The sequence below is a fragment of the Myiozetetes cayanensis genome, unplaced genomic scaffold, assembly GCF_022539395.1.
Source record: "Myiozetetes cayanensis isolate MyiCay16 unplaced genomic scaffold, myiCay2020 scf1, whole genome shotgun sequence".
In the NCBI taxonomy this organism is placed as follows: Eukaryota; Metazoa; Chordata; class Aves; order Passeriformes; family Tyrannidae; genus Myiozetetes; species Myiozetetes cayanensis.
The window spans coordinates 114,298,307-114,312,718 of record NW_026086604.1 but is presented as its reverse complement, the minus strand read 5'-3'; the positions used below and the strand labels follow the sequence as shown (position 1 = coordinate 114,312,718).

The following is a 14,412-nucleotide window of genomic DNA, read 5'->3' as shown; positions in this document are numbered from 1 at the left end:
AGCCTACTGACATTCTTTGACACGTGTGTGAACACCCCTTGCATAAAGCCATGTGGTAAAAATCAGGCATTGTTGGCTCTGCTCCAGAGCTACTTCTTCATGCTAACTGATGCTGGCTGCAGTCATCTGGGTATATTAGAATAGAGAAAGGCCAGAAGTTCAGTTCTAGTAAATTTTGTTTAGCTGTTGCCTGCAAGATGATTGTTTTGACTTATAGAGTTTTAAGCAACTCTATCTGTACATTTCTGTGATTTGCCTCAATCTAATGCCTACTAAATATATTCTCTTTATCTTCAGCTAAAGGATGATTAGACTTGCCTGAGCTAGGGTTTATAAAGTGTTTTGTTGAAGTAAAATATAACATTTTACTCTAAAAGTAGAGAATTATTTTATTATGATTTTAATGTGTCTTTAGATTTAAATGTTTTCTTCTTTCTAATAACTTCTAATATTCTTATAAAACAGAGTTAAAGAGAACATTTCCTTTTTTGCTTTCCTTCCTGTATTGTGGGATTGCACTAGGCTGTTGATAATGGAAGCTTCTGGTCTTCTGTAATTTAATTTCTTTAATGCCTTTGATTGGGTTTTTTTTTTGAATATAAATGTGATACAGGTCCTATTTGTTTCAGAACTCTTTAATTCTATTAGATTTACAGTCCATATCACTCATCGCTAATCTGTTATCAGTAAGTTTTAGAATCTCTTGATTTCATTGGGTCACACAGGTCAAAGATATAAAATATGGCCTAGAAAAAGCACAAGTTTAAAGCCAGCTAAACATCAAGAGCTACCTCCACTGGATCTATAATTTCATTAATGATTCCATCTTCAGGCACTTCTGAAAATGTTAATGAAAGCATCATTGTGTAATTGTGACAATCAAAACAATAAGAAAGAGATTAGTGGATTTCTGAGAGTAGTTAATGAAATCATAAGGCAAAAAACATAAACATAAGACAATCAAATAATGTTTCGTTCCAGTGAAAGGGAGCTTCATCATTTAAACCTAATTAACATCAGCAGAAGGTGAATGCATCAAAAATGTAGGTCCCTGTGAGAAATTGTGTTACTTATGTTGTCTAAATCCAAGAGAGCAGTTTTTTTCCCTGGCTCTGCTGGGTTACTTGCAGTTCCCAGAATATTTCATAATTCTGTCCTGATTCTAATTCTAGTGGATTAATTTTTGTTTACTGAACCATTCTCACTAACAAGCAGTACAGTAACAATTCAATGAAATGCGCTCATTAAATATATGTTTGGTTCCTCTTGAGACTATTACTTTACATCCAATGATGATGGTTAGGATATATTTTATAGTAAAATATGTTTTAATATGACTTATGTACTGTTTGAACAAATATCTTCTGTTTGTTAAAAATATTAGCCATAAGTTATTTTAAAAATATCCATAATGAGAACATTTATAACTTTGACTGCATGTCCCAGCTATATTAAAAAACAGATATGACTGTAGAAACATTCATATATAGGTTTGTTCCCCAATTAAAAAAAAAAAAACTAAAAAAGAGATACTAACTAAATGATTGTTATGTAACAAATGTTGACATTCAAGGTACATTAATTTCACCACTTCATTAATTCTACGTGAAACTTCAGGTTACTACCTACAGAGTTTGCTACATGATTTTCTTTTGAAAAAGCAAAATACATTAGCATTACCAAATCAATTGCAGTGTCTTTCAGGCTGATGTTATTTCATCAAACGCTGTAACTACAATCAGATAAAAATCTAACATTTTTCCAAAATATTCATGTATTATTGATACTAATACTGTTTGTATGTTTCTATTGCGGATGTTTTTAGTATATTTGAAATGCTTTTTCACTTGTCCATATTAGCAGCCAGCAATAGATTAACATTACAAGCCTTCTGCTTAATATAAATAAGGAAATGTAAGGAATTGTTGATATTTACAGTAAAGTGAAAAAATGTATTACTACTTAACTTTATACTATATTTTTTTATGTTAGTAATGCGTCATGTGATGAGCAATTGAAAATGTTACTGTCACCTATCAAGTTTCCCTTACTCAGACTGGCCTAAGGTCATACCAGTTCTTATTTATACTAACTGAGATTTTTAAGAGACCCCAAAGTAACAATAATGTATGTATATTCCTAGCATAAAAAAAAAAAAATCTCTCCCTATGCTGGGTTTATGATTAGCTCTTTTGAGAAAGTTGTTCAAGCTCCATGTAAGTAGAAAACATGGTATTTTAAGGTACTAAAAAAGTGATATTTTAAAGTATAAAACTATCCTGTTTAAGAAGTTTCAGGGATAGTCGACTCTTTAATTTGACTTACCCTCAAGCTTACCATTTCTTTTGTATTATACAGTTGGAATCACATGCTGGGTAGATTTTCAGACTTGACTGTCTTAACTTATTAATCATAGAATAATGTAAAATTGGAAGGGACCTTCAGAAGATACCCAACCTAAACCTACTTAAAATGGTCAGTTTAGCTCAGCTTTCTCAGGGCCATGTTCAGGCAAGTTTTGAACATCTCCGGATTTATAATGAGAATTTCATTTGTTACAACCTATCCCCAGTACCTCTCATTACCCTGTGCACCCTGAGGAGAAGTTTAGCTCTGTTTTCTGTACACTTTTCTGTTAGGCTATTGAAGACAATATCCTTCCTTTGCCTTCTCTTCGTAAGGTGGAACTATACCCACTTTTTTCAGTCTTTCCTTGTACATTGTGTTCTTTAATCTCTGATCATCTTGATAGATGATCTTCTGGACTTACTCTAATTAGTCAATATTACATCTTGTACTGGGAAGCCCAAAACTGGACACAGTGCTCCAGATGTGGTATGACAAGTGACATATAGAGGGAAGGAGTTACTTCCTGGGACTTGATGGCTGTATGCTTGCTAATGCTGCACAGGAGATTCTTGGACTTTGTTGCAAGGACACGTTTTTTGGCTCATGTTCAACTTATCCACAAGGATCCCCCAGTCCTTTCCTGCAGAGCTGCTGTCCCGCTGGTCAGTCCCCAGTCCATTCTGCTACAGGGAGGTTGTTCATCCCAGGTGTAGGACTTGGCATTTGGTTTTGTTAAAGTTCATGATGTTCCCATTTTGTCTTTCTTTGAGGTCCCCCTGAATAGTAGCTTTGCCCTTCAGTATATCAACCACTCCCCCCAATTTGGTATTACCAAGAATGCACTCCATCACACTATCCAGGTCTTTAAGAAAGAGCATCTGTGTTAACTTTTGGTGAAGACCTCTGGTTCAAGGACTGAACTTTGGAATTTATACCTCAGATCAGATGTTTATGGAAGCTTTTCCTTATAAAATTTTTGTGCTCTTCAATATATGGTCACTTGCAGGTTTTAATACATCGACTATTCTAAGGCAGTCTTGCCCATAAATGGAAATACAGTGGCTTGTATACATCATGAAATACAGCTGTGCAGCCATAGCTATCATAGATTTTGAATGTTTTGCAATCCAGATTCTAAGTAAAAGGGTAATTTGGTGATCTACACTTATTGTGTCATTGTTAAAATGCTGTCTTAACACCTGCCTGTTTTAACACGCACACACATACACACAAAACCCCCATGATAGGTATTTTGAAAAACAAAATTGCACTTGCTATTTGTTACTAGTATAGATCTGCATTTTTTACACCTATCTACTTTATTGCCCCCTTAAATCAGCTTTCTGAAAATTAGTTTGTATCTCCAATTAATTGCATATAAGGTTACGTCTGAAAAAAAAAATGTTAGTCTAAGAAACTTCAGAATGTTACTAATTAAAGAATACAGTAGTAACAGTGGGATTTCAGGTTATGTTAAACATATTTATCATTCAAAAAAGAAGTAAAGTAATTATGCTTTGAAGATAATTATTTTTGTATTCTCTTTTAGGTAAAGGAGATTTAATTGGAGCCAACCTCTCCATTAGGGATCAAGTTATTAAAACAAATGCAGATGTTAAAGCTCTAACATACTGTGACCTCCAATGTATTATCCTCAAAGGTCTCTTTGAAGTGCTCGACCTTTACCCAGAGTATGCTCACAAGTTTGTTGAAGACATACAGCATGATCTCACGTATAATCTAAGAGAAGGCCATGAAAGTGATGTAAGTATCTTTAAAGATCTCTGCAGTTGTTGTTACCTTTAAGTTGTTTGTCACTGTTTGGTAATTTCTTTTAATTTTGACACAGTAAAGAAATAATACACAGATTTTGTTAAAAGGGCTGCTTATTCTGTTTGTTTGATAATTCAGACATTACCTACATGAGTTGTTTATCAGTGGGTCAGATCATAAACATTGAACAAGTTCTCTGCTTCTCATTTTTCCATAGAAAACATCATCCATGAAAGAATATTCTCCTTTAATATTTTTTCATTTTTTCTTATGTTTAAAACAACTCATAGTTATATAAGCCATGTGTCCAAATAAGGGTATATACCTTTTCTAGAAGCTCATGTGCCAGCCTAATGGACATTCATTTATACATCGATTAACACTTGGTAGTTAAAAATGTCGTCACACACACTCAAGATGAGGAGCAGTTGTTTCTCGTACACTGCAATGAAGATGTGTTTTTTCACGTAAATAAGTACTTAAATTTGAGGGAAAAAACCAACCAAACAAAAACAAACAAACAAACAAAAAAATCCAACAAGAAATTCCAGATAAAGCACTCCTAGAAGGCTTCAGTACAGACTTACTAAAGTACTTTCACTGATACTATATAGAAAATACATATATATTCAGATTTTAATAGTGAAAAACTTTGATGACATCTCTCTTTTTCTGATTTTACCATATGAATGCATGAAGACAGTTATAGGTAAACTTTCAGGCTGGTTCAGCTATTTGTATTCTGCTTCTCTTTACACACAGAGAGAAGTTACACTGAAAGAACATGAAAGGACACTAGGCTACTATCAAGATAGGGGATGAAGGTAATGCCAAGGAAGAGTGCACCAAAGTCCTTTTCAGTTCAAAACCCCAATGAATTTGATATATGGGCTGATTTTTGTACATAAGCTTCTTACTAGGTGTACTCTGGTGCCAGTGTTTCCACAGCAACACTTTATTAAACCATTGCAGCCAAAAGAAGTGCATATATAAATGCAAACTTCTGAAGAGGAAAATAATCAGGACATTTCATTTGTTTGTCTCTTGAAATGTCTCCAAACTTCCTGCTGCTGAAGGCAGCAGCTGAAAGTACACATCTGTTCTGAGAGCTTGGTGATTAGTTTGTATAACCAACATATTTCCCTTGGGGAGGAATGCTTAATCTGAAAAGGAATATAACTCCAAGTAAAGGTAGAGTTTGAAGCTGTTTGCATTCCCCTCTACAGTTTTGCCAAGGAACTTGGTGGATCCACACAATGTACTCCTTCATACTTTTCTGTACGATGGCAAGTCTTGGGATCACTATCTCAGCGGCATTCAGCTTTTATAAATCCAGGGACAACTCTTCCCAATCAGAGTCAGTTGGATGATGCACAGACTCTCCACTGAGAGCAAGCTGACAGCAGCTTGAAGTTGAGTGCACAGACAGGAAAAGAACCTCTTCACACTCTCTGAGGAGGATGGGATTTAAAGCAGTGCAGGACAAATCCAAGTAAATTTTCTGCTTCAAAGAGGAAAAATATTTAGAACATTTGTGAATATACACTGTATCTTCAAGGTATAATCTGTTATCTTAAAATTAGAGGGGAAAAAAAAGTCCTGACATTGAGTAGCATCCAGTGGGCAGATATAGAGAACTCAAGAGAAATTGTCAGTGTCACTTTCTCCTACATCTTCCAGTTAACTGTGCCCTCCACTGGTACTTCTTTGCAGCAGAACATACCTCAGTCACATGCATCTTGTTTCTTATCCAAGCATTTTACTTATCAATATGGGTAATGAGCAGGAATAAAGTGGCCAAAAATTGTTCCACCACAAAAAGAGGGCTCAGCAAATGAGGGAAGCAAGCTATGTCAGTAGCAAGTGTGCCTGGTCAACCACTCTGATGGTTTACTCTTAGGGAAAAGTAAGAAGGTTTTTAGATGTACAACTTGTGGGTATGTTAAGAAGACTGCTTTCTTATTCTTCTTTCTTTTTTTTTTTTTTTTTGGTTTTTTTTTTAATATAGCACTACTTCTTGGGAATGGTGCTATGGGAAAGTTTGGCAGCTATGACACTGTAATCTTGATTCCCTCTCCCTAATACAGGGAGATTTTACTTCTCAGAATATTTGTGACTACAGCAGCTTTATGGAATTTTGGGTTTGGAAACATTTCTGTAGTTTAACAGAATTGTTGATTCATTTGAATAAGTCTGTTTCTCACTTTCTTATTCTTGGATGTTTTAAATGACTGTAAATTTGCAACCGAGTGTGAATTTAATGCTCCTGAAAATGGATCAGTAACAGTATTTAGGGTCAGGTGAATTGCAGGGTGAAATAGCATGAATTTCCCCACTATGACTTGTGAAGTGCCTTTCAGTTGTGACCTAAAATGATACTGCATTTTCAGTCACAGTCCATCAAAACTACCTTAGATTGTAAAGTTCTTAACACTTTAAGCCAGCATTAAAATGCTGAGGCTGGAGAATGCAGCCCTCATAATTCATTATCTCCTTCCTTCCTTCCCTGTGCTCTTTGAACTGTTCATTGCACCGTTGAATTGAACTGAATTAAAAGTAGTGGACCAAAAAGGGACAGAAGTCATATGTAGTATCCTGAACCTGAAGTGTCAAAATTGGATACTTGGCACTAGATCACATAGCTTCTCTACCCACACAGAAACCTCCAGGAAAACATTTTAAATTTGTTTTCTTGATTCATTTGCAAGTCTAAGAGTGTATATAATGATGTGCTCCATCTGCATTAAAATCCAAATAAGGTGTAAGAGTGGAAAAGCTCGAGGACTTCCATAGCTGTGTCACTTTTCAATAAAATGAGGAGGAGATGCAACCAGATTTCCCAGCAACAAGTAGAAACTGTAGCTGCCTGATTATAGAAAGATTGACCATTTTGTCTAACCAGTCTTGGAAGAAAAGCTCAGATTTTAATTATAGGAACTGGCAAATATTTCAGCCTCTAATGAGTAACAACAGATAAAGAAACAGACACAAAATCAGGGAGCTGAAGTTTCAGTGGTTCCTCATGATAACTCATAATAGCCAGTAATTGCTAAGTGATTTATGATTATAACCATTAATGTGTATGCAATCATACTGGCAGTACTATTGTGCCATTTTTTTATATATTCTCATCACAGCAAGATGTGAATAGGAAAAGAATCTTTATGTTCATTATATATATTATGCCTTTTCCTTTCTTTGCTGCCTTTTGATTAATAAACCTGTAACTGTTTTTGTAAATGTGTTCAATTATTTGAGAACAATTAGAAAAAACTAATTTGTTTGGTAGCTGGAGTTGTGACATTAAAAACATTCAGCCATTTCAACCATTTTTTCTAAGTCTGTGACTATGATGTCATAGCAAGGAAATAGTTTGCTAAGTGACACAGATTTTGACACATACCTCACCCCATCTATATAATTTTGCACTGTATATCACAGATTGCATATGTAGCAGGTAGTGAGAGAATCTGGTATCTGATTTGATAAAGCTAAACACTCATAAGAAGGTTCTTAAAACATATTATACATTTATATGAAAGAAACTAGAAATTATTTTGTTATTCACGAGCCTTGAAAAATGTGTTATTTTCTATAAATAGAGAGTAGTAGCAGCTGTTCGTAACTCTAAATTATCCTATGAAGAACTCAGAATAAGTAAATATTTGCACAATATTTTTGTGAGCTTGGTAACAGTTTATTATTCCTGATTATTTCTTGTGTCCATGCAGAAGAGTCTACAGTGCAGACAACATTATTTAGATAAAAACAAACAAACAAACCCAACAAGAATGGACAAACAAACCAAAACCAAACCAAACCTAACCAACAAAAAAAAGGCTGGCTACAGCCACGCTGATAAAAAGAAGAAACCTCCTTGACATCTATGCAATCTCTCAAGCTGTAATGAAGTCCCAAAGGAAGACAAGACACATGCAGGCACAATCTTTGTCTCACTAAAGCTCTATCTATGTGTGTCATTTTCAAGAAGAAGAGATTATATCCCTGAAGAGTCAAAAATCTGTGTTTGTAGACAGGACTCGTAACTAATAGGAAACTACTTTTGGTTTTGTGGCCTTAAAAGTAGTGTTCTGCCTCTTATAAAAGCTTTTCTTCCCCCTCCTTCCAAAGAAGGAGAAACTACTATCCTTAAAATGAAAATAGTCTTTGAAGCACAGGACAGGATTGCTTCCACCAGTGCACCGCAGTGTAAATGAAACAGAGTGACAAAGACTTCATAAAAAGTGGTAGATTCTTTCTCCAGTTGGGAGTATGGAGTCTTACTGCAGCTGAGCCAGGCTCCTTGATAATAAAATAAATAAATAGACAAATAAATTTAAAAGGCAATCAGATAACCAAGAAGCACTAAAAGCAAAGAATCCCTTCCTTCCCTCTGAAAGGCATTGTCTGACAAAATGGGGATTAATTCTTGTCCTTTGGAAAGGCTGGAGTTCAGAATTTATTAAATTTTAATGAATGAGATGTGAGGGGTTTTTAATATAACAAAGCTCAGGTTATTATTAGCAATACCTAAGAAATTACAAGAGGTGCTCCTCATTTTCTATTGGGAAATCTGACAACTGGCCAGATCAATTGCTTATAAAGGTGGAAAGAGCTCTGAGCTCTGAGCTTTCTGATTCATTCCAGCAAAGCATTAAGCAAGTATTTTAAAAGCATATATGTAATTCCACCTTATTTTATTTTGATTAGTTTATTTCTAGACTTTTATCTTTCTTTGGGCTAACAGGTGGCATTGCTCTTGTAGTCATAAAATGGATAGCAAAAATATTTGAATGCAAGCACAAAATTCTGCCTATCCGCTGTCTGTTTTTCAGCAACTAGATTACATATTTGACATGCATTCATTCTTGCCTCTCTAGTTGTGCTTTTTCTAGGTATTCTAATATAGGTTGTCTGAATTCATGAATGCTACTTTACAATATATTAATAACTCAGAAGGATTTCTTTCTGTTACATATTTATCTATTATGAATCAGTAATGAAAATACTATGATGTTTCTGATTTTTTTAATACATCTACTGTCTGCATAATAAATAGTATTTCACTTTAAAGAAGAAAATAAATTATCCTATTTTTATTCTATAGATATTAAGGAAAAAAATAAATTGAGGTTTTTAATAGTTGCTCTTATTCTTGGCAAGTGTTGCAAGATCAGAAAACCTGATAGAAACTTCAGTCACATAGTTATTTATTGATTTGTTTAACTTTCAAAGCAAAACCAAACCCTTGTATATCTTGGTTATTACCTATGTGTTTATAATAAAACCTATGCATTGGAAAAAAATCAATTTCCAAACCAGCTCTTACAACATTGTTATATTTAGTCACAATTACTCTACCCCAGCCTAGATCATAGCTCATCCTGCACTGCAGGACAAACACGGGTTGTAAAATATTGTCCATAATAAATAATTTCCATAGAACATGCCCCAAATAATTCCAACTGCCTTTTTAATAGAGGAGCTGGTTTTGTTAGCAGCAGTGTAGGAAGAAGTGTTTTACCTTAAAAAAGGTTAAAAGTCTTACTTTAACATTTAGAGTGGGGTTTGATAACTTTGAGGAAAACTTGTCATTTTTGAATAAGCTTACATGCAGTTATGCACCCACCTTTGTCAGTAACTTGTCTGGCAGAAGATTGTGTACTATTATTGCAGGTGTAACTCACTGGTGTTTATTGTCCATGGCACAAAAGGTATAAATTCTACAAAATAAGTGACCAATAAATGGCAATTTTTGTGCTTCTATACAAGAATTATTACAAAAGGTAGACTATAGAAGTGAATAAATCACCTAAAGCAACAGAAGTCTGGTACTATATCTGCATGATTATTCTGGGGAAGAAAAAAAAAAAAGGAAAAGCAAAACCAAAACCAGAAAAAACTGAAATAATTATAAAACTGTGAACCAGCTGCTTATGATCTTTCTATTTAATCCATGTGCACATGGTTCCCGTTGTTCTAATTGTTCTGTTGGAAGCCCTAAGTGACTGATGGCTGAGCATCCACTGCTTTCTGCCTGACAGATGTTATATTTTCATTTCTCCCTTATATCACTTGATACGAGAAGGAGTCTGCAAACTTCTCAACTTCTCAGTGATTATAGTATGGGAATACAGGTGCTCCTCATACATGTCAAAAACGAAATCAGTTTTAAAACTCTGAACATACAAATAACTTTGAGACATAACTCCTGGCATGTTTAGTGGAGTTGGTCTCTTACCTGCCCCTGTGCATGGATTATTCTCCAATTAGTGCTGCTGTGAAATACAGCTCAGGGCTTTCCCATTTAACAAGATGCTCAGATTTTTCGTTTATGCTTCAGGGAGATTTGGAATATTTTTTCTTTCTTCCTTCTCTCTCTCCCTCTCCCTCTTCCCAAAATAAATTACCCTATTGCTGAACAAGGCAAGACTCACACAATGCCAGGTGTGTCAGCTTGCACAACTTCTAGATTGTTATGGAACAAGTTATGCAGCTGTCGATGGATGTGAGCACTGGGAAAAAAAAAAAAAAAAAAAGGAAAACAAAAAAAAACCACAAAACACCACAGAGCAGTTAATTCACCTGTTTTACACTTAATTTCTGATTTTAAATGGATGAGAAGTAGTTTGGGAATGAACTTTGTCCTCTAGCTCTCTGCAAGATATTTCACAGGTTTCCTATCTGTATTCATGACAGCAAGAATCTTTTGGTGGATCTTTGGTTATTTAAGGTGGATGTTGACTTTAGACAACAGAATCTGCCTCCTCCCTGTGCAAAGTTATCATCATCCTTCCTCTATTCCTTCAGCCTGGCAATTGCCTGCTTCACTTGGTGAGGGAGTAGGGCTGACCTGGAGCTACAGTGCAAGCCAGGTTTGACTCCTTTTTGTAGTCTGGTAGGTCATAAAGCTTATTTAGTAGCAGTCATTGCTGAGCAGGATGTGTGGTGCCTCTGAGCCATCACTTCACCCAGTAACCCTCAAGTTACTCATCTCACTATCATGTTTCTAATATACCCTTCAATATGGTACACCGCTGAGAAATAATGCAACAAGGAAACATGTAATTCAAAAAGGATAGACTGGTATGCCTTTCTCTTGCAGGCTTCGTGGCCTTTTCATTTTCTTTCCTTGTATCTTCACCTGAAGAACTTTTTTCTGCTAATCTCCTGTTTCATTTCTGTAGCCTTCAGCCATTCTAATATTTTTGAAAATAACAACACACAGACACCCCTGCTGTCTGGATTTGTCTCTTTAGTAGTTTATTCTTCTGATTTGTGGTCATTTTTCAGTTAGGAGATTCATACCACCACAACTTATTGATGATGTCATCTTTTCCATTCATATTTTTTTCATTAGTTCTTGTATTTTTATAAGTGTTTTCCGTTTTACACCTAAAACAAATGGACAGCTGACTGTAAAGGTGAATCACACAAGATGCAGGAGAGGACAAAGAGGAGGAGAGGAAAATAACCTATTTACATTTGTCTGGGAGTATTTTACATATATGTGACCCATTCTCAAATTCCTACTCTTTTATTTTTGTGAATGGGCTAAGAGACAGGAATTATGAATATTAATTATACATTATTCATTAAAAGATCCTGACAAGTGGATCTTCGCACCTTCTTGACAAATACAAATAACTTTCATTAGAACTAGAATTAAAATGTTTAAATAAGTGACATTTTACTTCTAATTTTAGCTTCTGATTCCTTTAGAACACTCTCCATTCTCATTCATTTCTCTTCCTGGGATTATTACATTCTGCAACAGATTATAAAGCTTAACCAGAGGGTTACATGTTGAAAAAAAAAATCCAGGCTAGCAAAGCAGCTTATTGATGTTTTTAGACTTTTCTATCAGGAGGGTATAAAACACTGTGTCTAACAGAATTTTAGACAGGAAAAGCTCCTGGCTTTCAGAGAATATTGCCTTGGAATCTAACCATATTTCTATTTTAATTACATAGGCACGCTAGACGATAATTTTTTTCCAGTATGTCTCAGTGTGCCTTAGGAAGCATGATAATGTAACTTTTACAATATTAATATTATCTTTTGTCTCTACATTGGAATAAAAGGAAAATAAAATTAATCCTAATAGTTCTTAACATTAAAATTGTGTGAATTTAGAGAATGGATTTATTCTTCATTTTTTATTTCCTAATTAATTTTATTTTGCATTGATATAGCAACAAACTTTTAGTGGCCTTAAATTTAGAAGCATTCTTACAGTAACGTGTCCTTTTATTATTCTGTTTAAAATAAGATTAATTGATGAAGGAGATGATAATATGTACTACAATTTCTTCTATAAATAATTCTGAAGGCATAGGCTACCTTGATATGTAATGTGTATATCAGACTGGCTTATATGATAAAGTTCCTACATCGCTTGCAGTGTCACTATAACCTCAGGATACATGCTGAAATGTGTGAAACTAAATATAGTGTAGTCTTTGAGAAAACTATCTATTTGTGTATCAAGGTGGCATTTTACATCATACATATAGAAGTATGTGTTCTCCATTTTACTGAGCTGGTAACATTTTTAGTGCAACTTTTTTTTTAAAAAACATTGTAGAGTGGTAGAATAGTTGAGGTTGGAAAGGACCTCTGAAGGTCATCTAGACTGAACTCTCTGCTCAAAGTATGAAAGCATAAAAAAAGAAAACCAAAAATTATGTATGTACAAATGCGGTCCATGATTTTACTAATATCGAAAGAAATATATTTTTAGTTTTTAATCGACTCTACCTTCACTTAGTAAAACCAGAGCTACAGAACCTGCCTGCATCAGTTCAACTAGAGTTCTGCTGAAAATGGAGTTTGTACCGAACACTTTTTCAGTGTTGTGGTAAATAATAACATGAATGTAGTAATAAGGATATACATACAGTATATACACATGTACTGCACATACAGTACAGTACTGCAAGTGTTCAGAGACAAATTCCATTGCTAATCACACTATATTCATTGTTCATTCCTGCAGAAAAATTGGTACTGGATTTCTCTGACTGGTTTTGGATTTATGTCATGGTACTTCAAAATAATTCAAGCAGTTTTATTCACTGAATGAGTGCCCTTGTTGTCAGTTTCTAACCTATACAGAACTTCTTGAGTAACAAAGGTGTCAAGAGCTCCAAAAACCTACATGCTCAGATTTTCTGTATTATCTGTATTTAAAAAAACATAAATTGCATCCTAGGGGATGGAAATTACAATGGCTCTTTTACTTAGAAAGTGATTTAGTTAGACTTCTGCTGGTATCTTCACATTGGAGGACATGGCTTCTTGCCCCAAGGTGAAGTCATGTAAATTGCTTTCACAGCTACTGTAGGACTCCTATCTTCCCCAAATTTTTAACTCTGAATATATCTAGGGCTTACCTGTGTGACCAATTTGCACTTGTTTTCCTCCTAGGAGAATTGACCAGAGATTAATCTACTGAACAAGTTGCCAACCAAAGAGCAAAATAGTCATTATTTACAGGAAATGTTTCAGAGAGAAGCAAACAAACAACACACACATACATGCCCCAGTTTTTAAAATAAGGACACACATTATGCCTGTCCCTGCCTTCTTCCTTGTAAGGTTTCCCCTGAGAGACAGTCAAAGCTGGACTTTCTTAAAAATTTTCCACGGATATGTTGCTGTCCTCGGTGAGGCACTAATTAACACTCATCCCACTGATTTGTCCTGTGAGTGCTAGCAAAATGGCTGGCCAGCACTGGGAATGCTTAGAAATAGACAACTGGCAGTAATAAAATTAACTGGGAGAATATTTGTCAAGATCCACTTCATTGTCCTCCTCTTTTCTTTTCAAGAGCCCCTCTGAAGTTACGTATATGTATTTACATAAAAATGTAGCAGGAAGTTTCATTTAAAGATAAAGCTAACAATACAAACTAAAACACAACCCTTCCACAGCCTCAGGCTGAGGAGTCTAATTGGACATCAATCCACAGGGCCAATCCTCCAAATATTTATGAGCCTATGTGAAATCTTAAGAGTTGCAGGAAGCATATAACTATTGTTGCTTTGAAAGCTCTTAGCATTCATTGTAATTTCTATTATGTAAATCTTTACTTGACTGTAATCAAACTGTAGGAGTATTAAAAACCTTTCTCCACTATATCTTTTGTCTGCAGTAATCTGCAAACTTTTCCAAAAATACAATCTACCAGACAGCATAGTCAGTGCAAGGTCTATTGTCTATTTTAACAATTCCTCCTTTTGTCTTCTGTTGACCTTATTGATAGGCTCTTCTTAATTTTTTTTTTT

The 14,412-nt window shown here is 34.9% G+C and overlaps 1 protein-coding gene across 2 annotated transcripts in view; it reads left to right on the top strand.

The window, feature by feature from the left end:
• KCNH8 (potassium voltage-gated channel subfamily H member 8) overlaps positions 1-14,412 on the top strand; it is a 178,428-nt gene that overhangs the window by 139,062 nt on the left and 24,954 nt on the right. For both annotated transcript variants that reach the window (XM_050311757.1, XM_050311756.1), the window contains exon 11: positions 3,899-4,113. In XM_050311757.1, coding sequence (XP_050167714.1) covers positions 3,899-4,113 — 215 coding nt within the window. The remainder of the gene's footprint in view (positions 1-3,898; positions 4,114-14,412) is intronic.